Source organism: Mustela nivalis, assembly GCF_964662115.1.
Source record: "Mustela nivalis genome assembly, chromosome: 8".
In the NCBI taxonomy this organism is placed as follows: Eukaryota; Metazoa; Chordata; class Mammalia; order Carnivora; family Mustelidae; genus Mustela; species Mustela nivalis.
In genome coordinates, this window is record NC_139027.1 from 122,995,065 (window position 1) to 123,021,989 (window position 26,925).

At 38.1% G+C, this 26,925-nt stretch overlaps 1 protein-coding gene and 1 long non-coding RNA gene across 3 annotated transcripts in view; one reads left to right on the forward strand and one right to left on the reverse strand.

Annotated features, from left to right (window-relative positions):
* Positions 1-22,750, forward strand: part of LOC309872295 — a 35,301-nt gene extending 12,551 nt beyond the window's left edge. The window contains exon 2 of the long non-coding RNA XR_014315770.1: positions 22,630-22,750. This is a non-coding gene — a long non-coding RNA (uncharacterized lncRNA). The remainder of the gene's footprint in view (positions 1-22,629) is intronic.
* The window catches only part of RBL1 (RB transcriptional corepressor like 1), a 76,347-nt gene that overhangs the window by 46,423 nt on the left and 2,999 nt on the right, over positions 1-26,925 (reverse strand). The window contains exons 2-11 of one of the 2 annotated variants that reach the window (XM_082746219.1): positions 23,950-24,083; positions 16,380-16,580; positions 15,930-15,994; positions 15,701-15,829; positions 15,428-15,588; positions 12,683-12,732; positions 8,864-9,050; positions 7,472-7,638; positions 1,241-1,353; positions 728-831 (exon numbers count right to left, since the gene is read on the reverse strand). In XM_082746219.1, coding sequence (XP_082602345.1) covers positions 728-831; positions 1,241-1,353; positions 7,472-7,638; positions 8,864-9,050; positions 12,683-12,732; positions 15,428-15,588; positions 15,701-15,829; positions 15,930-15,994; positions 16,380-16,580; positions 23,950-24,083 — 1,311 coding nt within the window. Of the gene's footprint in view, positions 1-727; positions 832-1,240; positions 1,354-7,471; positions 7,639-8,725; positions 9,051-12,682; positions 12,733-15,427; positions 15,589-15,700; positions 15,830-15,929; positions 15,995-16,379; positions 16,581-23,949; positions 24,084-26,925 lie in introns of both variants that reach the window. The other variant, XM_082746220.1, reaches the window with a different exon arrangement.

Here is a 26,925-nt window from a genome sequence, read left to right on the forward strand (position 1 = left end):
GAGCCAAAGGCAGCGGGTTAACCCACTGAGCCACCCAGGTGCCCTCCAATAGCTATATAAAGGAATTTTTTAAAAAAAGTGAATGCTGGGGCACCTGCCTGACTCGGTTGGTGACTCTTGATCTTAGGGTTTTGAGTTTGAACCCCACATTTGGTGTAGAGATTACTTAAAAAATAAAATCTTTTTTTTTTTTTTTAAAGATTTTATTTATTTTATTTGACAGAGAGAGAGAGATCACAAGTAGGCAGAGACAGAGGGGGAAGCAGGTTCCCTGCTGAGCAGAGGGCCCGATGCGGGACTCGATCCCAGGACCCTGAGATCATGACCTGAGCCGAAGGCAGCGGCTTAACCCACTGAGCCACCCAGGCGCCCCCCAACAGAGCAATTTTTTAACAAGCATTTTATTCCTCCAAAATCCCTAGGAGGTATAAGCAAATATCTTAATTATCATTGGGTTAACAGTTGGGGGGGGGGGTACATCTCATTATTAGCTAGCTGGGATTGAAGGACAAAAAAAGGACCTGAAGGGAAATGATACTGATGATGTATCATAGGTGGCTAGCTATGGATGTGCAAAAGACAACTAAGGCCAACTAGCTAATCATACTGGCTAAGTTTGCTATTAACTGCTGATTCCCAAGACACACTATGCAGCCTCTCAACACACTGCTTTCAGGCTCAGGAATTTTCAGACCTTGCCAGTGGCTGGAAGAGTAGATTTACTTACTGACATGTCCATTCCATGAAGTCTTCGTGTTTCCTGAACCATTACAGTCTCTAATATTTTATAATACAAAATTTCTGCAAGCTTTAGTCTGTTTACAGCAAAGTCTAAGGAGGGGAATAAAAGGGAAAATACATGTTAATGAAATGTAGCTGTTAAGGACCAAAGAACAAAACTTATATAAACTTAAATCTCATACATTAATAATAGCTGGGAAGGAAAATAATTTAATTTCTACCTTTTTATCAGGACAGTCTGTCTACTTTTTTTTTTTTTTTTAAAGATTTTATTTATTTATTTATTTGACAGAGAGAAATCACAAGTAGATGGAGAGGCAGGCAGAGAGAGAGAGAGGGAAGCAGGCTCTCTGCTGAGCAGAGAGCCCGATGCGGGACTCGATCCCAGGACTCTGAGATCATGACCTGAGCCGAAGGCAGCGGTTTAACCCACTGAGCCACCCAGGCGCCCAGTCTGTCTACTTTTAATGCTGCGTCAAGTTTAGTTTTGTCTCCTTACCTATGTGTGATCCTGGCTGTTCATCTGTTGATTGAGTATAGTGTTGGCAGAAAGTCTCTCCTATTCCTTTCACTATTTTCATAATGTTTTCCATAGGATTACGCATACAAGATCTATGAAATACAAGAGGAAACTAATTACCAGGAGAAAAACGCCAGACTACCAACATTTATTCCAATTCTGGTTCCAGTTGTAAGCCTTGATATATGAACAGTGTATTTCAAATAAATTGAAAACTTTTAAACAAATCATTTGGCATAATGTTTTGGAAATTCAACATTAGCAGAGTCAGTATTAACTCTTTTATGTTTCTATTTATATAACATTTTAGAAAAGGCAAATTATAGGAATAGAAAATATATCAGTTGGGGCACCTGGGTGGCTCAGTGGGTTAAGCCGCTGCCTTCAGCTCAGGTCATGATCTCAGGGTCCTGGGATCGAGTCCCCAGTCAGGCTCTCTGCTCAGCAGGGAGCCTGCTTCCTCCTCTCTCTCTTTCTGCCTGCCTCTCTGCCTACTTGTGATCTCTGTCAAATAAATAAATAAAATCTTTAAAAAAAAAAAAAGAAAATATATCAGTTGTTAGAGGTGGAATCGACACAGGGGTTGACTAAAAGGGGCATAAATTTTGAGGGTTAATGGAATTATTTTAAGTCTTTATTGTGGTTATATAACTGCATGCATTTGTCAAGTCTCATACAATTATACAGTTAAAAGGATGAATCCCATTGATATAAATTATAATTTAATAAACCCTCTCTCTATATATATTTTTAAGATTTTATTTATTTATTTGACAGAGATCACAAGTAGGCAGAGAGGCAGGCGGGGGGGGGGGGGAGCAGGCTCCCCACTGAGCAGAGAGCCCAACATGTGGCTCAATCCCAGGACCCCGAGATCATGACCCGAACCGAAGGCAGAGGCTCAACCCACTGAGCCACCCAGGTGCCCCAAACCCTCTATTTTTCTTAAAATAGAGGGGTGCCTGGGTGGTTCAGTTGGTTAAGTGTCTGACTTTCAATCTCAGAGTTATGAGTTCAAGCCCTCAAATGGACTCTAAGTTCTGCATGGAGCCTACTTAAAAAAAAAAGATGATGTGGCAGTATTCATGTATATATAAAATAGTTATAGTTGACCCTTGAACAAAATGGGTTTGAACTGTGCAAGTCCATTTATAAGTGGTTTTTTTCAGTAAATACAGTGCAGTATTATAAACATATTTTCTCTTCTTAATGATTTTTTTAAAAAGATTTTATTTATCTGACAGAGAGAGACACAGCGAGAGAGGGAACAAAAGCAGTGGGAGATGGAGAAGGAGGGTCCCCGGTGAGCAGGGAGCCCAATGTGGGGCTCGATCCCAGGACCCAGGGATCATGACCTGAGCTGAAGGCAGACACTTAACAGCTAAGCCACCCAGGCGCCCTTCTTTATGATTCCTTAATAACATTTCCTTTCACTAGTTTATTCTAAGAATACAGTATTTAATACATGTAATGTACAAAACATGTCTATCAACTGTTCATGTTATTGGTAAGTCTTCTTCTGATCAATTGTAGGACGTTACTAGTTGATTTTATGAGGAGTCAAAAGTTATATACGGGGCGCCTGGCTGGCTCTGTAGGTAGAGGATGGGATTCTTGATTTTGGGGTTGTAAGTTTGAGCCCCTATTAAGTGTTGAGATTACTTAAAATCTTTTTTTTTTTAAAGATGTATTTATTTTAGAGAGAGAAATCATGAGTTCCAGCCCCACGTTGGGTGGAGAGATTACTCAAAAAAAAAAAAAAAGCAAGTTTATATACAGATTTTCAACTGTGTGGGGGGTTAGTGACCTTAACTCCCATGCTGTTCAAGGGTCAACTGTATATATTTATAGTGCTGGAACAATAAACTGCATGTAATTCTTATCAATCCCTACAGAATAACAAATTACAAAATAAAGCACTAAAAAGGAAGTCACTTGGCATTACCTTTATATTAACTGTTACCTTTCTGTCATTCATTCAAACACAGAATCTTAGTTAAGGAATGACAAATAAATTCAAGACTAAGAGAAAGAGAGTGATTTGCCCAGGGCCAGATAATTAGTGCAGGGTTCAAGGACTCCCAACTCCATGTTCAAACAGACCAGAGTCATGTATAGACAGAGGCAGGGAGCACATATGGCAAAAATATGTTCTTAGCAACTTCTTCTAATGCAAGCTGTGCCTCTTGAGTTATGTTTCTTCTATTTAGGTTTTTTTTTTTTTTGAATTATGTATTAAAAAAACATATAACAACAACAACAACAACAAAAACCACATAACAAATTGACCTTAATTTTTTTTTTTTTTTAAAGATTGTAGGGGCGCCTGGGTGGCTCAGTGGGTTAAGCCGCTGCCTTCGGCTCAGGTCATGATCTCAGGGTCCTGGGATCAAGTTCCACATCGGACTCTCTGCTCAGCAGGGAGCCTGCTTCCCTCTCTCTCTCTCTGCCTGCCTCTCCATCTACTTGTGATTTCTCTTTGTCAAATAAATAAATAAATAAAAATCTTGAAAAAGAAAAAAGATTTTATTTATTTATCAGAGAGAGAGAGGGGGAGAGAGAGAGCACATGCAGACAGAATGGCAGGCAGAGGCAGAGGGAGAAGCAGACTCCCTGCCGAGCAAGGAGCCCGATGTGGGACTCGATCCCAGGACACTGGGATCATGACCTGAGCCGAAGGCAGCTGCTTAACCAACTGAGCCACCCAGGTGTCCCATAAATTGACCTTAATTTTTAAGAGTACATTATAGTATTTTCCACTACATGCATACTGTTGTACAGCAGATCTCTAAAGCTTTTTCATCTTTTAGGACCGCATCTCCATACCCATTGAACAACTTATTTCTCTTACTTTCAACCCTGGCAACCATTCTAATTTGTTACTCTCAGGCTGGTTACTTTTTTTTTCCTTTGCTATACTTAAGTATTTAAGTTCGATGTAGTCCCATTTGTCTATTTTTACTCTTGTTACCTGAACTTTTCATGTCCTATCCAAGAAATCATTGCCCATTTCAATGTCATAAAGCTTTTCTTCTATGCCTTTTCTAGTTGTATAGTTCCAGGTCTCGTGTTCAGGTTTTCAAACTTTTCTGAGTTAACTTTTGGATATGGTGTGAGGTAAGAGTTCATCTTTATTCTTTTGTATAGACATCCACTTTCCCCAGCACCATTTGTTGAAGAGATTATCCTTTCGCTATAGTGTAGTTTTGGCGCCCTAGTCAAAGATCATTTCACCAAATGCATGAAGATTTATTTTGGCATTCTCTAGTCTGTTCTATTGGTCTACATGCCTGTCTTCTTCTTCTTCTTCTTCTTCTTCTTCTTTTTTAAGATTTTATTTATTTATTTGACACAGAGAAAGAGACAGAGAGAGAGGGAATACAAGCAGGGGTAGTGGGAGAGGGAGAAGCAGGCTTCCAGCTGAGCAGGGAGCCCGATGTGGGGCTTGATCCCAGGACCCTGGGTTCATGACCTGAACTGAAGATAGACACTTAATGACTGAGTTACCCAGGTACCCCTACATGCCTGTCTTTATGCCAATCCTATACTGTTTTGACTATGGTAGCTTTGTAATGTTTTGAAATCAGGAAATGTGAGGTTTTCTGCTTTGTTGTTCTTTCTCAATTTGTTTTGGCTATTAAAGGTACTTTGAAATTCCCTATCAATTTTAAGAATTTTTTTCATTTTTAAAAAAGATTTTATTTGTTACAGAGAGATATCACAAGTAGGCAGAGAAGCAGGCAGAGAGAGGGGGAAGCAGGCTCCCTGCTAAGCAGAGATCCTGATGGCGAGACTCAATCCCAGGACCCTGAGATCATGACCTAAGCCGAAGGCAGAGCCTGAGCCACCCAGGCACCGCAGGAATTTTTTTCATTTTTGTAAAAAATGCCACTGGCATTTTGAGAGGGATTGCATGGACTCTGTAGATTGCTTTGGGTAATAAGGACATTTTAACAACATTAAATCTTCCCATCCATGAACATGGAATGTGTTCCCATTTGTTTCTAGGTTCTTTTTGTTTTGCATACTGTATTTTCTTCCTTTTCTTGTTGCTATAAAATGTTTGCATCGTTGCCTTAACACTTCTTTTCAACTTGTTCCTGCTTAAATGAACAGTTCAGTCCAGATTTATTTATTCAAATGCTATGAGGGAACATCTTCACAAGTCTTATTACCTTATTTGCAATTTGCTATTAACTTTTTTTTTTTTTAAGATTTTATTCGAGAGACAGAATGAGAGAGAGAGAGAGAGAGCATGAGAGGTGGGAGGGGCAGAGAAGAAGCAGACTCCCCGCTGAGCGGGGAGCCCAATGCAGGACTCAATCCTAGAACTCCAGGATCAAGACCTATGCTGAAAGCAGTCGCTTAACCAACTGAGCCACCCAGATAGCCCTGGGGTTATCTTTTGAGCTTTGTTTGAGGCTAGGCTTGTTCTGTCCACTTTTCTATAGACTTAAGGTTTGGGGAGCAGAGGAGAGCTCAGCCAGTGCTATATTTAGCTTTGCTTACTCTTCCAAGATTTAGTTAAATATCCCTATTCCAGGTTATGCTATATCTAGTCAGGGATATCTTCTAGTTCTATGAGGATTAGGCTTTCCTAAGAGTAGCTTTGCTTACTCTTCCAAGATTTAGTTAAATATCCCTATTCCAGATTATGCTATATCTAGTCAGGGATATCTTCTAGTTCTATGAGGATTAGGCTTTCCCCTCAAATTAGTAGAAAAATGACAGGCCCCGGGAATTTTTCATATTTCTGCTATGATCTTAGTGGTGGAATACAGGGGCTTTCATTTGGGGAGATCTATGACTTCTTATTCAATTTGTTTACTCATTCATGTTTCTCTTTACATCTGGGGTATTAATGAGCATACTCAGTATCTATCAACATACCCTCTCTTTCTCTAGTAATGCTTCTTAGAGTTGGGCATATCAGAATCATTTATCCCCTTTCTTTCTTTCTTTTCTTTTTTTTTTTTAAAGATTTTATTTATTTATTTGAGAGAGAGAGACAGTGAGAGAAAGCATGAGCGAGGAGAAGGTCAGAGGGAGAAGCAGACTCCCCATTGGAGCTGGGAGCCAATGTGGGATTCGATCCTGCGATTCCGGGATCATGACCTGAGCCGAAGGCAGTCGTCCAACCAACTGAGCCACCCAGGCATCCCCATCCCTTTCTTTCTTTTCTTTCCTTTTTCCTTTCCTTTCCTCTTTCTTTCTTCCTTCCTTTCTTGAGATTTTATTTATTTATTTGACAGACAGAGATTGCAAGTAGGCAGAGAGGCAGGCAGAGAAAGAGGGGGAAGCAGGCTCCCTGCTGAGCAGAAAGCTCGATGCAGGGCTCGATCCCAGGACCCTGAGATCATGACCTGAGCTGAAGGCAGAGGCTTTAACCCATTGAGCCACCCAGGCGCCCCTCATCCATTCCTTTCTTGACCATCATTTTGGAAAGTTATAGCATGAAATCACATTCCTTTCCTCAATTCTCTTATTTCACTAAGTATTAGGAAATTAGGTTCTCTGATTTAGCTTTATTCTACCATCTTTGCTAGGACACATGCCTCTTTATCTTAAACAATTGCACAAAATTCCATTTATGGCTGCACCATCAATAAGTAATCAGTCAGCTCATTGATGGGCATTTAGACTGAACCCATTTCAAGTCAATGTAAAAAGAAAAACAATAACTTAGGGGTAGGTATAAGAGTAGAATATTAGGGTTAAATATCCTTCAGAAGTATTTACCCTTCAAAGTCTATATTATGAAATAATATCTCTATTTAATTTTTTAAAAGATTTTATTTGACAGAGAGAGAGAGAGCGAGCACGAGCAGGGGGAGCAAGGGAGAAGCAGGCTCCCCTGCAGAGCAGGGAGCCCAATGTGGGGCTCACCTGAGCTGAAAGCATTCGCTTAACCAACTGAGCTACACAGGCGCCCTCTACTTTTAATAGGTACTTTCATATAATTGGTCAACATATTTTGTGATTAAAATTTATTTAGAGGGGTGCTTGGGTGGCTCAGTTGGTTAAGCGTCTGCCTTCAGCTCAGGTCATGATCTCAGGGTCCTGGGATTAAGCCCCGCATCGGGCTCCCTGCTAGGCAGGGAGTCTGTTTCTCCCTTTCCCTCTGTCCCTCTCTCTGGCTCGTGCTCTTTCTTCCAAATAAATAAATAAAATCTTTAAAAAATTTATTTAGAAAAATTTTATTATACTTACTCAAAAATATTTATAAGTTGTTCACTTGGTGCATTTTTCAGTCCAGCCACAATACTCTGTAACCGGCTCACACTTTGAGTGGCTGAAGCAACAGGAGTAATTACTGCTTCTTTTTCTCGTAAATACCGCCGTCCTGTCAGTGGGGTAGAAGGTGCAAATGATGTTTTCTGTCAAAAAAGAAAAATCCGTGAAATTAAAAAGTTACCTTGCCTTCATTATATGTTTAATTCAGTATATATACTATCCTCTCTATTCATATTTAGTAGGACTTTTTTCCTCCCTCCTCTGGTTAACTATCGAAGTTTTGCCAATACTATGCTAATAACATTCTTACATTTAAGTAACACTTTTTCAAAGCACCTACTACCTATAATCTCATTTTATCATAATATTAATTTGAAATATATACATTTTCACTTTATATATGAAACAGGCAAAAAAGATTAAAAAATTGTTTAAGCTCATAAGGTTAATGGCAGAGCTTGGACTGAGACTTAAGTTTTCTACCTTCTAGACCAATGAATTTTCCATTAGACCTCATCCTCCAACCCATTTTATTTTATTTTAATTTATTAATTAATTAGTAAAAAGATTTTATTTATTTGACATAGAGAAGAAGACACAGAGAGAGGGAACACAAGCTGGGGGAGGGAAAGGGAGAAGCAGCCTTCCCTGTGACTCCCTGCCCGGGACTCAATCTCAGGACCCCAGGATCATGACCTGAGCCAAAGGCAGATGCTTAAGGACTGGGCCACCTGGACACCCCTTCCCATCTTACATATAAAAATGGAATTAAGCCTTTACTATTAATAATCAAGTCCAGCATTCTATGGCTGAAGTTCAGGGAAAGCACAGAATAAATTTTAATGTAAAAGAACAGTGGCTAAGGTGATGCAAAGAAAGAATAAGAAAGCATAAATCCTTTTAAGAAAAGATTTTATTTATTTGAGAGCAAGTGAGCTTGTGTGCGGCAGTAGGGGGCAGGCAGAAGGAGAGGGAAAGAGAAAGCAGACCCCCTGTTGAGCAGTGAGCCCAACATAAGACTTGATCCCAGGACCCCTGAGATCATGGCCTGAGTTGAAGTCAGATGCTTAGCTGACTGAGCCACCCAGGGACCCCACATAAATCCTTTTTTATGTCAAAAAGACACATACCCTACTGAAAAGTCCAGACATTCTGGGAAAATATATTAAAAATATGAAAAACATCAAGAAATGAGGTAAAAATACTAAATGCCATAGTTTAAAAAATTACCTTTTAAGGCTTTCATGGGAAATATAAATTAGTAGAAGAAACTCAAGATTTAACTTGAAAGATGCTTCTGTTGTTAGTAGAATCACACACAGAGAGAAAAAGATCATTCAAGACTGAGGCCAGGCTAAGTTATATTACTTTTTCAAAGTGTTGTTGAAGATTACAGTCCACATTAGCTTGTGCTGTCAGTTTCCCTAATTGGGTGTCACCAGTGAACTTTCGAGGAGTTCCAATTTCTTCTTCTGCATCTGCTCCCAAAAAGATCCTCTCATCAAAATCACCCACAGTTAAAACATATTCTTCATACTCCTTGTTCACGGCTTTGCTGAAAAGAGAATTATTTATTTAAAAATGATTTTATTTTGTTTTATTTTTATTTTTCAAATTTTTATTTAAATTCTAGTTAAACATACAGCGCTATGTTGGTTTCAGGAGAATACAGTGATTCATCACTTTACATACAACACCCAGGGCTCATCATATCCATGCCTTTCTTAATACCCATCACCCATCTAGGCCATCTCCCACCCACCTCCCTGCATTGCCTCTCAGTTTATTCTTTTTTTTTTTTTTAAAGATTTTTTATTTATTTATTTGACAGAGAGAGATGACAAGCAGGCAGAGAGGCAGGCAGAGAGAGGGGAGGAAGCAGGCTCCCTGCTGAGCAGAGAGCCCGATGCGGGGCTCGATCCCAGGACCCTGGGATCATGACCCGAGCCGAAGGCAGCGGCTTAACTCACTGAGCCACCCAGGCGCCCCTCAGTTTATTCTCTTAAGCATCTCTCATGGTTTCCCTCCCCACCCCCATGTTCATCTGTTTTGTTTCTTACATTATACATATGAGAGAAATCACAGGGTATTTGTCCTTCTCTGCCTGACTTGTTTCACTTAGGATAATACATCTTAGCTCCATCCATGTCATTGCAAAAGGCAAGATTTCATTCTTTTTGATATCTGAGTAATATTCCATTGTCTATATATACCATATATACCATGTCTTCTTTATCCATTCATCAGTCAATGGCCATTTGGGCTCTCTACAGTTTGGCTATTATTGTTCATGCTGCTATGAACATCAGGGTGCATGTACCCCTTCAAATCTGCATTTTTGTATGCTTCGGTTAATTACCTAGCAGTGTAACTGCAGGACTGTAGGGTAGTTCTATTTTTAACTTTTTGAGGAAACTCCATACTGTTTTCTAGAGTGACTTCATTAGTTTGAATTCCCACCAATAGCACAAGAGGGTTCCCTTTCTCTGCATCAACACTTGTTTCCTGTGTTATTAGTTTTAGCCATTCTGAGAGATGGGAGGTAGTATCTCATCATGGTTGTTTTTTTAAAATTTTTTAAAGATTTATTTATTTGACAGACAGAGTTCACAAGTAGGCAGAGAGGGAGGCAGAGAGGGAGAAAGCAGGCTCTCTGCTGAGCAGAGAGACCAATGTGGGGCTCGACCCCAGGACCCTGAGATCATGACCTGAGCGGAAGGCAGAAGCTTTTTTTTTTTTTTTTTTAAAGATTTTATTTATTTATTTGACAGACAGAGACCACAAGTAAGCAGAGAGGCAGGCAGAGAGAGAGGAGGAAGCAGGCTCCCTGCTGAGCAGAGAGCCCGATGTGGGGCTCGATCCCAGAATGCTGGGATCATGACCCGAGCCAAAGGCAGAGGCTTTAACCCACTGAGCCACCCAGGCACCCCCTCATCATGGCTTTGATTTATATTTCCCTATTGATAAGTGATGTTGAGCATCTCTTCATGGGTCTGCTAGCTATCTATACATCTTCTCTGGAAAAGTGTCTATTCATATCTTCTGCTCATTTCTTTTTTTTTTTTAAATTTTTTAATTTTTTTAGATTATTTATTTATTTGACAGAGATTACAAGTGGGCAGAGAGGCAGGCAGAGAGAGAGAAAGGTAAGCAGGCTCTCCACTGAGCAGAGAGCCCGATGCGGGGCTCGATCCCAGGACCCTGAGATCATGACTTGAGGCAAAGGCAAAGGCTTAACACACTGAGCCACTCAGGAGCCCCATCTTCTGCTCATTTCTTAACTGGATTACTTGCTTTTTGGCTGTTGAGTTTGATAAGTTCTTTATAGATTTTGGTTACTAACCCTTGTCAGATATATACTTTGCAAATATCTTCTCCCATCCTATAAGCTGCCTTACAGTTTTGTTGATTGTTTCCTTTGTTGTGCAGAAGCTTTTTATTTTGATGAAGTTCCAACAGTTCATTTTTGCTTTTGTTTCTCTTGCCTCCAGTGATGTGTTTGGTAAGAAGATGCTACAGCTGACGTGAAAGAGGTTGCTGCCAATGTTCTCCTCTAGGATTTTGATGGGTTTTCTACCTCACATTTAGGTCTTTTATCCATTTTGAATTTGTTTTTGTGTATGACGCAAGGAAGCTCTTCAGTTTGATTCTTCTGCATGTTGCTGTCCAATTTTCCCAGCACCATTTATTGAAGAGACTGCCTTTATTTCATTGGATATTCCTTTTTTTTTTTTTTAAGATTTTATTTATTTATCTGACAGACAGAGATCACAAGCAGGCAGAGAGAGAGGAAGGGAAGCAGGCTCCCCGCTGAACAAAGAGCCCGACACGGGGCTCAATCCCAGGACCCTGGAATCATGACCTGGGCTGAAGGCGGAGGCTCAACCCACTGAGCCACCCAGGTGACCCTCATTGGATATTCTTTCCTGTTTTGTCAGACATTACTTGGCCATATAGTTGTGGGTCTAAAGATTTTATTTCTAAGTAATCTCTACACCCAACTCGAACTCACAAGCCCAAGATCAAGAGTTGCATGCTCTTCTGAGTAAGTCAGATACCCTGAGAATTATGTTAAGCTGCTAGAATAAAACTAAGTTACACAGTAGATTTTTAAAAATATTTATTTAAGGGGTGCCTGGATGGCTCAGTCATTAAGCATCTGTTTTTGGCTTAGGTCATGATCCCAGGGTCCTGGGATCAAGTCCTGTATTGGGCTCCCCAGTCAGTAGGAAGTCTGCTTTTCCCTCTCCAACTCCCCCTGCTTGTGTTCCCTCTCTCTCTCTGTCAAATAAATAAATAAAATCTTTTAAAAATATATATATTTAAGTAACCTCTACATCCAACATGGGGTTCAAACCCATAGCCCCAAGATTGAGAGTCCCACACTCTACTGAGTCAGCCAGGTACCTCCACAATGGATATATTTTGACCTGAAGATAAATTTAGACTCCAAGGCCTGGAAAAGCTAATAACTTTCTAGTTTTTAACTCTAAACTCTACCCACCTAATAATAGCAGACATTTCTATCTGATTATAGACATGCTTCATGTTCACATATACAATAATAATAAATTACTTTGAAAGATGAGGAAAAAGAGAATATAAACTTAATCTGAAAACTAGGTGAACCTAATTAAGATGTGATCACTAAGGGAACAACAATGGCTTTGTCTTATAGGTATATTCTGAATTTGCCAATATTTGATTAGTAAAGGAACATACACTCAAATACAGAAACCACTGGGTCTCTATGAGTTTCTTTGGAAGGAGCTCTTTTAAGTGTCAAAGATTTCTTTTCTTTTTTAAGTGCCAAAGATTTCTTAAAATATGTCTACTTAGGGGCACCTGGATGGCTCAGTGGGCTAAAGCCTCTGCCTTCAGCTCGGGTCATGGTCCCAGGGTTCTGGGATCGAGTCCCGCATCTCTGCCTGCTTCTCCATCTCTCTCTGCCTGCCTCTCTGCCTACTTGTGATCTCCATCTGTCAAATAAATAAATAAAATCTTAAAAAAAAAAAAAAAAGTCTACTTAGAGACAACAAGGATTAGTAACAACCTCAGTCAATGCCACTAATGCAGAAGGAACCTAAGTTTGGAGCAGTTACCTTAATATAATATTCCACTTAAAAAACTGCAATAAATCATCAACAGCCTATAATATGGCAGATAACATTAATGCTAAATACTTACCTATTATCGGTAAAACTCGAAAGGTCCAGGAGGCATTCTCCTTTTAAAATCTGGGAAGAAAAAGTCATTTTTTGACATGTAATTAAGCATAATAACATAGATACAAAAACATGACATTTATCTAAATTTTCACATTGCAGTTGTTATAAAAAATACACACAAAACAGAATTACTCGGTATTTCCTTTAAACCAGTAAAACCTATTTAGCACACAAATAAAATATTTTAAAAATGTAAAGTAAACTTTTAAAAATACCTTTAAGTTAGCCTGTGGCAATGGTTTCTAAATTCTAGTGACATAAGGATCACTTAGAGATACGTTTTTTTTTTTTTCCCTAAAGATGTATTTATTTGAGAGAGAAAGCACATGAACAGAGGGGAGGGGCAAAGGGAAAGAGAGAATCGCAAGCAGGCTCAGCATGGAGCCCAACTCAGGGTTTGGATCTCATGAGCCTGAGATCATGACCTGAGCCGAAACCAAGTTGGATGCTCAACCAACTAGGCCACTCAGGCAGTCACTTAGGGGAATTTTTTTTTTTTTTAAAGATTTTATTTATTTATTTGACAGACAGAGATCACAAGTAGGCAGAGAGGCAGGCAGAGAGAGAGGAGGAAGCAGGCTTCCCACTGAGCAGAGAGCCTGATGCGGGGCTCAATCCCAGGACCCTGGGATCATGACCTGAGCCGAAGGCAAAGGCTTTAACCCACTGAGCCACCCAGGCGCCCCGGGAATTTTTAAAAAAATGCAAACTGATGGACCACAAATCCTGAGCTGAGGCAGCATTTTATATAAATTCCCCCAAGTGATTCTGACAAAAGCTGTCCAATTTTAAACATTGGTCTAAGGAGAAGGGAAACTAACATTTACTAAATGATAATATGTGTCAGGCAAGGAAACATTCAAAGGGAATATAGGTACTATTGTTAGTGAGAGAAGAAAACTACAGTTTATATAATATTTTCTTTTCTTTCTTTCTTTTTTTAGGCTCCAACACAGGGCTTGAACTCACACCCCTAGATCAAGACTGGGATGCTCCACCAACTGAGCTACCCAAGTGCCCCTGTTTATAATATTCTCTATGCACCCACACTATTCCTAGATTATTACATATAAGGGTTGTAAACTCAAATGCCTTCAGCAGTCAGGGTTCAACATACATAAATTTAAGAGGACAGAAAGCATAGTTCCCATCTTAAAAAGAGGTGGGCATCACTTAGCTTAACAATTGTTATCCATGTAGAAATTCATGTAGAAATTCAAACCTTATTGCCATAGTCCTTGATTTTTGAAAGAGATTTTCTCCCCCACCCCCAACATGGGGCTTAAACTCATGACCCTGATATCAAGACCTGAGCTGAGATCAACTCAGACACTTAAATGAGCCAACCAGGTGCCCCTTGAGAGAGATTTTATATTAAAGGTCTTTATATATAAATTAGAAGTGAATGAAATAAAAATAAAGAACACTCTATATAGGCAAAACAAAACATCTGCAGCCCATGAGTAGGAGGACAACTATCCAAACTAGGACTCTTCTGGAGTGAAAGGAGGTGCTATAATAATTATGCTAAGACAACAACCAAAAAACCTAGATAATCCAGGCAAACCAAAATTTATGCTCATTATACCCCAGGGCCACTAATGTGGTGCTTCTGCAGAGCACAGAAGACAATTCTTGAGTTCCCTTCAAAGTTTACTTTGCTGGACATGTTTAACTTGCAGGTAAGGAGCCATGATATACATACGCATATACATACACACAGGAAGAAAGATAAAGCTAAATACAAAAGTGTGTGTAGGGGCGCCTGGGTGGCTCAGTGGTTTAGGCCTCTGCCTTTGGCTCAGGTCATGGTCTCGGGGTCCTGAGATCGAGCCCCACATCAGGCTCTCCGCTCAGCGGGGAGCCTGCTTCCCCCCACTCTCTCTGCCTGCCTCTCTGCCTACTTGTGATCTCTCTCTATCAAATAAAATAAATAAAAATCTTAAAAAAAAAAAGTGTGTGTAACAGAAGAACCACCCAGTTAGAGAAGACTTTATGACTGAAGAAAAATCTCATATTATCTACAAAGAGTGGAAGGAACCACCGTGATGACCTAATCTACCTCCCCACCTCTTTTTTTTAACCAAAGAGAAAACTCAAGTACTAGCTGGATTAAATGGCTCAATGTTGGGAAAGTAAGAAATTGAGAATAAGAGGAAAAAGCCATTTCATAAATACAGAAATAGCTAAATAAATTGCTGAGAAAAAAATCCAGAATGCATGTAGGTAGCCTGTAAGTGGTTATAAAACTATAATAGATTTTCTGTTCTATTTATATAGAACTGAAACTATAGTTGTTATGTATCACCCCCCATCTTTAGTAAATAGTTAGCAGTTATTAAAATTGTGGCAGTAAATTAATTTACCCTGACCTTCTGCTTTCCATAATTCTTTACTAGGCTTACTCCAATGTTCGGTTCTTTATAATTCTTTTATTAAAACCTCTTATGGCCATCTCCACCAGTGCATTTACTTGACAGTATATATAGTTGGTTACAGTCTTTAACAGCTCAGTTTTGCACATCATGAAAGATCATAGGGTGATTCTGCATTACAGCATTTTAAATCACGGTAGAGACTGAAACCTAGAAATCTTGACCCTGAGTCTTATAATGCTGAGAACTTGCTTAAAACATTATTTTTTCCTTAGAGGTTTTGCTGCTAACCTTTAAAAATCTTAGCCATTTACTTATAAGTGCAGTACCTTTCTGTCAAAGAGTTTTGAAATATATGGCTTAAAATAGTGCTCTTTTATTCCTTTTGCTTCTACGAGAAGTCCGTCATGCAGTTCACACAGTACAGCAATGATGCAGGGAGGCTCTTCAGAAGCCCGAAAGTCAGCAGTATGGAAATCAGATGGTAAACCTAGTTTGACAGGATATGAAAAGCAAAAGGAAATGGTTAAAAGAATATGGTAAACACTTAAAACTTTTTCTAAATACTGATGACTAGTTTTCAAAAGTAAATAAGGTCTTACCTTTAAATGATGGATTCAGCAAGTCATGTCTATTTGGGCATATAATGGCATTCGCAAAAATCAGATCCAAGCAACACAGAAGTAAATGGTAAGAATTTACTAAGTCATCTCCAATCATACGAAAATTACCTTTATAAGAAAAAAAAACACAAAGACCAGAAACCTTTTATGTCAAATAATACTAAGTTCCCACAGCAGAAATGTAAAACCATTGAAAGTATCACCTTACCCTTAGTATAAACAAAGAGTGTCCAACAGAAATTAAAGAGATCCTTAACACTGCAAGGAATCCTCCTAGAAAAGAAAAAATGTACTTTTTAACTAACTTGCTAAATATCACTCCACATGGTCATTTAAATTGAAGCAGCAAATATAAATAACAAATAGTAAAGTCAAATTATATGTAAAATTCTATTCACAAAGGACAACCTATGGTTCATTAAGTGGACTTAATATTTCTAATCTGCATAAAATAATCAGACCATAAAAAATAAGTGAAAATATTACCCTGAATTTCCAGATATGATAATTATAAATGGATTAAAAATTTTTTATAAAAAAATTTTTTTTTTACAAATGGATACTTCTGTTAAAAAGCAGACTTTCAAAAATGCAAATTTCCAAAGTTTATAGCATAATTTTTTTTTAATGTCAATTATATAACAATTAAGAGTCTTACCTTTGCTTCCTGCTTCGTGGTAACTTTGGTGGCTCTTCATATGGATTTTGAAATATATCTAAAAAAATTGGCTCAAATTTTTTGAAAATGACAGTAGACACCTCAAAATTTCTTTCTAGCCTTTCTATACGTTCACGAAATTCTTGAGGTAGGTTTGACATGTCCATCCATTTCTTCATTTTACTAAAAAACTGTATTAAACTAAACAAAAAAAGCAACTTTATTTTTTTAAAAGTTCAACTTTAAAGTGAGTCCATATAAAGGACAAGATAACATTTTATTTATGCCTATGAATCTTAAGAATCTTGATTAAAGAAAAAAAAATCTTTACTTAAAAGCATAAATTTATTAAAAAAAAAAAAAAAAAAGGGCAACCGAAAAACCTTATTCCCAAGCGCTCTGAAATTCCTCTGGTGTCCAGAATCACTATGGGAATATAGATATTGAATTAGTGGTCATTACATAAATGTATTCTATCCATGAAGTAACGGTACCTATCTACTTCTTTAATTTCCTACAGCACCCAGATAATAGTTTGTATATATATTAAAGTAACGTGAACAGATTGAGTTCATGAAATTAGTTTGAAGACAAACAGAATCTCCCAAGTAGTGGATTGTGGAAGTTGATCACAAAGCACCAGACAGTTATAGTTTAGGAATAAAATTCAAGTGTTTGTGTTCCAATATGTGGTTCCACCATCAAATATAAATGAAGAAGGTAGTACGTACCCAGAAAATTACTCAATAGATTATTAGCCCACCTATCTGACTTATTCAATCATGGGTATATTTTTTATGTCCTCATGTTAGTATGGTTTTAGATTGAAAATTTGTAGCATTCAGGGACGCCTGGGTGGCTCAGTCGGTTGGACGACTGCCTTCGGCTCAGGTCATGATCCCAGACTCCCGGGATCGAGTCCCGTATCGGGCTCCCAACTCCACGGGGAGTCTGCTTCTCTCTCTGACCTTCTCCTCACTCATGTTCTCTCTCACTGTCTCTCTCTCAAATAAATAAATAAATAAAAATCTTAAAAAAAAAAAAAAAAAAGAAAATTTGTAGCATCCATTTAAGTATCTAGTGCTATATACAGAATTTTTAAGATTTCATTTTTAAGTAATGTCTATATCCAACATGGAGCTTGAATTTACAAACCTGAGATCAAGAATCACATGCTTTACTGACTGAACTAGCCAGGTTCAGTAGTAAAGACTGAACCAGTACCAGAATGATACCTTCATTTTTTTTTAAAAAGACTTACTGAGCCATCCAGGCACCCCAGAATGATACCTTTTTTTTTTTTTTTTTTTTTTTTTTTTTTTTTTACAGATTTTATTTATTTATTTGACAGACAGAGATCACAAGTAGGCAGAGAGGCAGGCAGAGAGAGAGAGGGAAGCAGGCTCCCTGCTGAGCAGAGAGCCCAATGCGGGACTTGATCCCAGGACCCTGAGATCATGACCTGAGCCGAAGGCAGCAGCTTAACCCACTGAGCCACCCAGGCACCCCAGAATGATACCTTTTTAAAAGAGGTGAGGGAATGGGGGGGCCTGGGTAGCTCAGTGGGTTAAAGCCTCTGCCTTTGGCTTGGGTCCTGGTCTCAGGGTCCTGAGATCGAGCCCTGCGTAAGACTCTCTGCTCAGCGGGGAGCCTGCTTTCTCCTCTCTCTCTGCCTGCTTCTCTGCCTACTTGTGATCTCCATCTGTCAAATGAGTAAATAAAATCTTAAAAAAAAAAAAAAAAAAAGGTGATGAAAGACATCATCAGCTAATTATCCATAGGTATTCAAACTCCAGATATGCAGACTGAAATCTGAGAATCTGAGTCTCTTTAAAAGATTCTTAGCATGGGGTGCCTGGGTGGCTCAGTGGGTTGAGGCCTCTGCCTTCAGCTCAGGTCCTGATCCCAGGGTCCTGGGATCGAGGCATTGGGCTGTCTGCTCGGCAGGGAGCCTGCTTCCTCCTCTCTCTCTGCCTGCCTCTCCGTCTACTTGTGATTTCTCTCTGTCAAATAAATAAATAAAATCTTTAAAAAAAAAAAAAGATTCTTAGCAATAATAGCAACAGTTTTTTTTTTTTTTCTGGATTACTAAATATTGATTTTGGGTAACAAGTTAGAGTCCTTTATAGGAGACTGTTTTGGAGGCAGGGATGCTCAGCATGTTTAATTCTTTCTTTTGTTCAAGGAATTCCCCAATTTTGAATCTTGCTGTCTACTAGATAGATCAGCTTCACTGAAGTTAGGGTGAAGGCATAAAACCTGAGGTTTTTGATATATGTTTGTGATTTTGAAACTGGAGTTGAAATACACAGAACTGAGCAAGTGATAAATTCTTATAGCAGGATCATCAGCAATATTCAGCTATTAGGGACAAACACAGTGGCAATGTCCAGAAATGGCACTGCCAGCCATGTAAGTTGTGTCCTTGTTAGATGAATTATTGTGATATGCTTTTTGGCTCTACCCAAGCTCATTTTATTCCTGGACATTTTCCAATTCTGCTTTCTCAAGTCATCCTAAAGACTCTGTCTAAAGACTAGTTAGCTAGTCAGTAGTTGGTATCTGTTTTTTTATAAACAAGATGCTTGACTAATATATAAATCCATTGTATTTATTGTTATTCCTAGTATGGCTGTTCTAACCTGGAACAAAGCACATCAGAATGTTTGGATACAAAAAAACTTATAGCATTATTATTACTTAACGTAGGAGTATGATTTTTTAAAGTAAAATAAGAAGCAAAGTAAACTTCACAGTTTTCAAAACAATTCTGTTTGTTGGAATTCTGTTGTAAAGAATACATTACTCTAGGGCACCTGGGTGGCTCATCAGTTAAGTGTCTGCCTTCGGCTCAGGTCATGATCCCAGGGTCCTGGGATTGAGCCCCAAGTTGGGATCGGAGCCTAGTGGACAGCATGCTCCTCCCTCTCCTTCTGCCCTCCCCTCACCACTTGTGCTCTCTCGCTATCTCAAATAAATTAAATCTTAAAAAAAAAAATCATACTCCAAAAAGCATATGAAACGAAACTCCACATCACTGGCCTTTTGGGAAGTATAAGATACCATTTCATGCCCACTAGAATGGCCTTAAAGAAAAGACAGATAATAACAAGTATTGGCAAGGATATGGGTAAAATGGAACCCTCAAACTCTGCTGGTGGGAATGTAAACTTGTGTAGTCACTTTGGAAAACAATCTGATAGTACATCAAAAGATTAAACATAGTGTTCTCATAGGACCCAATAATTCCATTCATACATATATACTCAAAAGAAATGAAAACATGTCTACACAAAAACTTATACACAAATGTTCATAGCAGCATTATTCATAATGGCCAAAAGGTGGAAACAACTCAAGTATCCATCAACTAATAAGCAGATAAACGAAATGTGGTATATATGCAATGGAATATTATTCAGCCATAAAAAGGAATGGAGTACTGATAAATGCCAAGGGCTAGGAGGGAGAAGGAAGGTTTTGTTTAATTGTTATGAGGTTTCACTTTGGGAAGCTGAAAAAATTCTGCAAATGGATGATGGTGATGACTGCACAACAATGTAAATGTATTTAATGCCATGGTAAATTTTATGTATATATATATTGTTTAAAGATTCATTTTTAGAGAGAGAGAGAGAGAGCAGGTAGGGGGAGGGGCAGGAGAAGGAGAGAAGCAAACTTACTGCTGACAGGAGGCCAAATCCCACAACCCAGAGACCATGATCTGAGCCAAAATCAAGAGGCAGATGCCCAACTGACTAGCCACCCAGGTGCCCCAATGTTATGTATATTTTATCACACATACACCCTTTAATAAATGTAGAGTATGGATGGTAAATATGGGGTGTATGTCCCAATAGCAGCATACTACTGAATTTCAATGGTACTCAAAACATAAAAAAGAAAATTACTTTGTAAAAATTTAGTATCACCAGTGCTCCAGTTAAAATGTATGAAAAATAATTTTTCATGAAATATTCATTCAGGTTCTATTATAATATGAAAATAATGAATGAATGGATGTCATCTTGATTTAAACCCTAAGTAACTGAAAAACTTAGGGAAAATGTGGAAAAATTACTTCTCAATACTTAAAACAATGAGATGCAGACAACTTCTTTCTAAATTAAAAGTTCAAATTGCACAACAGACACTACTTTTTTTTTTCAAGATTTATTTATTTGAGAGAGAGAGAGAGCAGGAGAGGGGGAAAGGTCAGAAGCAGACTCCCTGCCAAGTGGGGAGCCCAACACTGGGCTGGATCCGGGGACTCCAGGATCATGACCTGAATTGAAACGCTGTCAATTAACCAACTGAGCCACCCAGGCACCCTCAAATACTACTTTTTAATATTACACTTAATACATTTATTTTAATATTACACTTTTAAATATTACACTTAATAGCAAAATAAACTTTTATTTGAAACTTTTTAAAAAGACTTTACTTATTTATTTGTCAGAGAGAGAGCCTGAACAAAAAGGGAGTGGCAGGCTGAGCAAGCAGAGAGAGAAACAGGTTCCCTGCTGAGAAAAGACCTGGATGCAGTACTCAACCTGACACTAAGAGAGGCACTTAACCGATTGAGCCACCCAGATGTCCCAGTTGAAACTTATTTTTAAGTTGGAAGTTGTTTGTTTTTTTCACAAACTGAAGCTGAATATAAATACAGTTCAAAACAGACATACTAATATTATGGGTAGATACATATGTAATGCAGTATGGATTTGGGATACTCTGCTACCTACTAGGTATAAAACCTTTGAGAAGTAATTTAAGCTCTAGGTGACTAGGTTTCCTTATCTATAAAATGAGATTTATTTCATGGGATTAACTGTGAGGATTAAATGGATAAAGACATACAAACCCTTAGCACATATTAAATGCCTAGCTCACAGGTAAATACTCAAAAAAACCCTGCTAGTATTACATGTACATCTATAATCTGCACTTAATGTATTTTGCAGTATGATTTATTAGCAATATTTGGTATTTTTCCCTATCTATAAAGATCTTAAATGATCATTTAAAATTATACTTAAAATTGAAATTTCATAAACAGTCCAAATTTTAAATCAATGAAAATAATAACATCACTTGTAATTCTTTTTTGTTGGAATGAACATGATGATACTCTATGCTCTTCTAGCTGTTAAGAATCTGACACCTAAAAATATTTGTATCACTCTACATTTAAAAAATGGGGGACCTTTGACCCATCCCTACACTTTTAGGAATTTATCTGAAATACATTTCACAATAATCTGTCTGTAATCACAAAGAACTGGATACAATCTAAATGGTCATCAGTAAAGGGTTGGCTAAATATATGAAATATCCTTATATCTTAAGTCCTAAAGTGAGGAAGAGCTACTTATGGTGATATGGAAGAATTACCAGAATATAAAGTAAGAAAAGCAACAACAGGGGCACCTGGGTGGCTCAGTTGTTAAGCACCTGCCTTCAGCTCAGGTCATGATCTTAGGGTTCTGGGATTGAGCTCCGTGTCAGGTTCCTGTCTGTTTCTCCCTCTCCTACTCCCCTGTTTGTGCTCCCTCTTTTGCTGTCTCTCTCTCTGTCAAATAAATAAATAAAATCTTTAAAGGAAAAAAAGAGAAAAGCAACAATACTTATATGATCCCATTATGTTTTAAAAAAAACTAAAACACTGAAAAACAGAATTTTGGGATTATTTGAAAGTTTGTGAACCCTTTTAAAAATTTTGGTAGAGGTATGTATAATATAAAATTTACTATTTTAACCATGCTTAAGTGTACAGTTAAGTGGTATTAAGTATATTCCCATTGTGTAATCATCACCATCTATTTCCAGAATATTTCATTATTTGAAATTTTTATCATATGCTCCAAATTTTAAGTTACTCTTTTTTTGTTCTGTTTCCCCAACAACCTAGTATTATAAAGATTTTTAAAATTTTATATGGTCAATGATGAGAAGCTCAGATAGAAAAAAGTCAGATTATTTTATACTGCAGTGAAGAGGGAGGTTTTACTCAATTAAAAAAAGTACTTCAACTCCCATCAATCTTAATTATACTTTCATTTTATTTTTATCATAAATGACAAAAATTGAGGTCTACTGAAGTTGTTTTTTTTTTGGTATCTACTGAAGTTTTAAAAATTGTCTTGAATGTATTATTTTTCCACTTATGCAAACTAAAATTGTTCTGAGAAAAAAAAATTTTTTTTAATTTAGCATAAACTGAAACTTAATTGCTCTTCCTCGACAGGTCTTTTAAAGTTTGTTTGTCTTCCATGCTGGAAACCCAGGAAAGCAAATGGACAACAACCTCGAATAGTTTTGTCATGGGTGAAAAACCCAGAAACAGAGAACATTACCATCTATCCAAATCTGGATCCTTCCATTTCTTTTGTTTTGTATCAAGCAAATATTTCCATATGGTTAATGCCAGGGCAAGGAAAAGCTATAGCTAAGACCTACTGATTGCTTACTTGTTGCACAGTGAAAAATATTAACTCTACAGTAGAAAAACTATAGGACAACACACTGAGCAGATAATCAAAATTAACACAAGCAAAGCACAAGGATATTGTGCCTCCAGATGTGATACAGCGAGGACACAAAACTATTTATGTGGTTTTCTATCTGGGGTGTATAACCTATTACTAATCATAAGAAAACACAAGACAAATCCAAAATGAGGAGCAATCTATTAAAAAGGGGTTGGAGTGTTTATGGAGTACATTCTCGCTGTGCAAATATTCCTGATTAAAGGAAACTAAACAGAAACAGTAAGTGAATGTAGTACCTAATCCTTTATTGGAATATTCTTTTAAAAAATTGCTATCAAGATTATTATTGGATCGGACGCCTGGGTGGCTCAGTTGGTTGGACGACTGCCTTCGGCTCAGGTCATGATCCCGGAGTCCCAGGATCGAGTCCCACATCAGGCTCCCAGCTCCATGGGGAGTCTGCTTCGCTCTCTGACCTTCTCCTCGCTCATGCGCTCTCTCACTGTCTCTCTCTCAAATAAATAAATAAATAAAAATCTTAAAAAAAAAAAAAGATTATTATTGGATCAACTAATAAAACTAGAATAGAGGTGACAGATTAAATTATTATATCAATGTTAACTCTGCTGAAGTTGGTAACTGTGGTAGTTATCCAAATACACAATGAAGTATTTAGCGGTAAAGGGTTATAATGCATGCTACTTACTTTGAGATGATTGAGGAAAAAATATTTGAGAAAGATTAAATGACAAAGCAAATAGAGTAAAGTGTCAATAAGAGTTGAATTTGGGTCAAGGGTATATGGGTGTTAGGTGCTTTCCTTATTTTGCAGCTTTTCTAAAAGCTTAGAATTGTTTCCAAATCTTAAAAAAATAATGGAAAAATTACAGATTAAAAAAATCATATAAATTCCTCTGGCTGAAGTCAGAATTTGAGGAAGAAAGGCAATGGAAGAATATGAGAATTGGAAAAGGATACCTATAGGACAACAAACTTTAAACGGAATAGAGTTGCAGAAATTAAATTCTAAAAGTAAATTTTAGACTTATAAGTGTTTGAAAAATCAAGTGATTTACCTTAGTTTAGCCGAACGCAGTATTCTGGTAAGTGATACACAATTTCCTTCCATGATACCTTTCCCAACAGTGGGAATAATGCTTTTGCGGCATGCAACATACAGTGAACATGCCAACCAGTGTATAACTTCTCCCTGGAAGGCAAAAGACAAACAGCAAAATGAATACATTATGGTAAATTGCTTGAGTTCTAAAACCAGAAAGGATTTTAGAACTATCTGGTCTTATTTTCGTTATGTATATAACAGGCCAGAGCAGTGAAGATATTTGCCCAAGGTCACACAAAGCTTAGTTTTACAGAAATGAGTATAAAACTCCTTATTTTCAGTCCTGTGTAAGATGATATATCGGCATTAATCTAAAAATAGATCTCTCATCTACACCCCAAATCTGATATTATTTGAAAGAGTGCTCTTAAAATTTTTCAGCCTCAGCATTAGCTTACTTGATTTGAAAACACCAGTCATGGCCTTGATGATGCTCAAGTTCCTTTCCACCACTTCAGATTTATGTCTCCTTTTTTTTTTTTTTTTAAAGATTTTATTTATTTATTTGTCAGAGAGATAGAGAGAGTAGAGGCAGGCAGAGTGGCAGGCAGAGGCAGAGGGAGAAGCGGGCGCCCTGTGGAGCAAGGAGCCGATGTGGGATGCTGGGATCATGACCTGAGCTGAGGGCAGCCACTTAACCAATTGACCCACCCAGGCATTCCTCCTTTTGTTTTTTCTAAGATTTTGTTTATTAATTTGACAGAGAAAGACACAGTGAGAGAGGGAACACAGCAGGGGGAGTGGAAGAAGCAGGCTCCCCGCCAGGCAGGTAGCCACTTGGGGCTCAACCCCAGAAACACCAGGATCATGACCTGAGCCAAAGGCAAATGCCCAACGACTGAGCCACCCAGGTGCCCTTTATGCTTCTTTTTTAACCAGTATGGCAGGGAAAGGAAAGAACAGAGTAGAAAGATGGTAAGCAAGTCACATATAAAAAGTTCTTATCTATCTTGTACAACATAAAAAGACCACCATTTTTGTGAGGTAAAAATCTGGGGAATTATCTCCCCAATCTTTAAAACAGTAAGTAAGGGGCACCTGGGTGGCTCAGTGGGTTAAAACAGTAAGTAAGCCTCTCCACTGTAGTAGATACCTCAGTTTACAATGGTATAAAAAGGTGACATTGGGAAATTCAACACTTAATTGTCTGCTTTAGACTTGAGATATCTCCAAGCTAAAATTACTTCATGACTTTACCACTGAACTACATATGTAATTTAAGGATTAAAAATTAGACACAAATCTTATAGCACAGTTCTGCAGAGCCTCTTTAAGACCAGTCTCTAAAAGAATAAAAACATTGAAAGATTTCTTGTAATAATCCAAAAGGGAGGACAGGAATGGATGGCCAATAGAATTAAACCCAATGTTAAAAAAACAAAAACAAAAACCAAAAAACCAAAAAGAAAACCCCAGTGTTATACACTAATGTATAGAGAAGTCTTATTTGCTCAAGGTATTAAATGAAGCATGTAAGCCTGTGGCTGAATACTTTTAGAAGTCTTGATTAACAAATTTGGGGGAATAGTATCCAAGTATTAGAGAGCCACTGGATACAGGTTACTAGATGAAAACACCACTAAGAGAGAAAACTTAAGTACCAGTATTTTTGCTTTTTCTCCCTAAAAAAAAAAAAAGAAGGAAAAAAAAGTCAACTATATTACTTATTTTCTTTGATGTTAGACCTTAGAAAAATAAAGATGGTTTCTGACCTCATGTAATTCCAAATCTAGAGTGAAGAAAAGGAACAAATAATGGTTATCTTTAATTGGTGAGATGTATGCTATAAGAATTGAAGATAAAGTGTGAGAGAATATACAATAAAGTAACAGATTTTGAGGAGATCAGAGAATTCAGAAGAAGACTTAAAACTCGTTAAGTGGTGAATCATCAAAATATAAGGGGTGAGAGGGAAAGGCAAGGGGGGAAATATAAGTGGGGGCTTGTCAGGTATATTGACAGGGATAGGAGCTGGGGAGAGGATTTCTTTCATCTATTTATTTATTTATTTATTTGTCAGAGAGGGATAGAGAGAGAGAGAGAGAGAGAGAGCACGCACATGCAAGCAGAGTGGCAGACAGAGGTGGAAAGAAAAGCAGGCTCCCTGTCAAGCAAGAAGCCCGATGTGGCACTCAATCCCAGAACCCTGGGATCATGACCTGAGCTGAAGGCAGAGGCTTAACCGACTGAGCCACCCAGGCAATCTCTGGGGAGAGGGTTAGGGAAAAGAGTAGATATAGGGCATCTGGGTGGCTCAGTGGGTTAAATCCTCTGACTTCAGCTCAGGTCATGATTCCAGGATCCTGGGATGGAGCCCAGGATGGGGTTCTCTGCTCGGTGGGGTGCCTGCTTCCCTTCCTCTCTCTCTGCCTACTTGTGATCTCTGTCTGTCAAATAAATAAAATCTTAAAAAAAAAAAAGAAAAAAGTAGGGGCGCCTGGGTGGCTTAGTGGGTTGGGCCGCTGCCTTCGGCTCAGGTCGTGATCTCAGGGTCCTGGGATCGAGTCCCGCACCGGGCTCTCTGCTCAGTGGGGAGCCTGCTTCCTCCTCTCTCTCTCTGCCTGCCTCTCTGCCTACTTGTGATCTCTGTCAAATAAATAAATAAAATCTTAAAAAAAAAAAAAGTAGATATATGAAAATACCTACTCCAAGAGCCTTTCACCAAAAACAAACAAAAGAAAAAAAAGAGGAAGAAGAAAATAAAAGACTTGGGACAAAATAACAGTCCCCAAATCTTAATTCATACATCTGTGCTTTCTGAATCAAACATTTAAGGTGTCCTGATCAACTTCATCTTGTTCACTTAGCTCTTCAGACTTATTTCTTCAATCTGCCTGTTATAGGGAGTGAGGGAAAGGTTTCCAGACAGAGGCAATGGCATGGAGAAAACCCGGAAGTGGGAAGAAACTTGGTATATTCAAGAATTTGA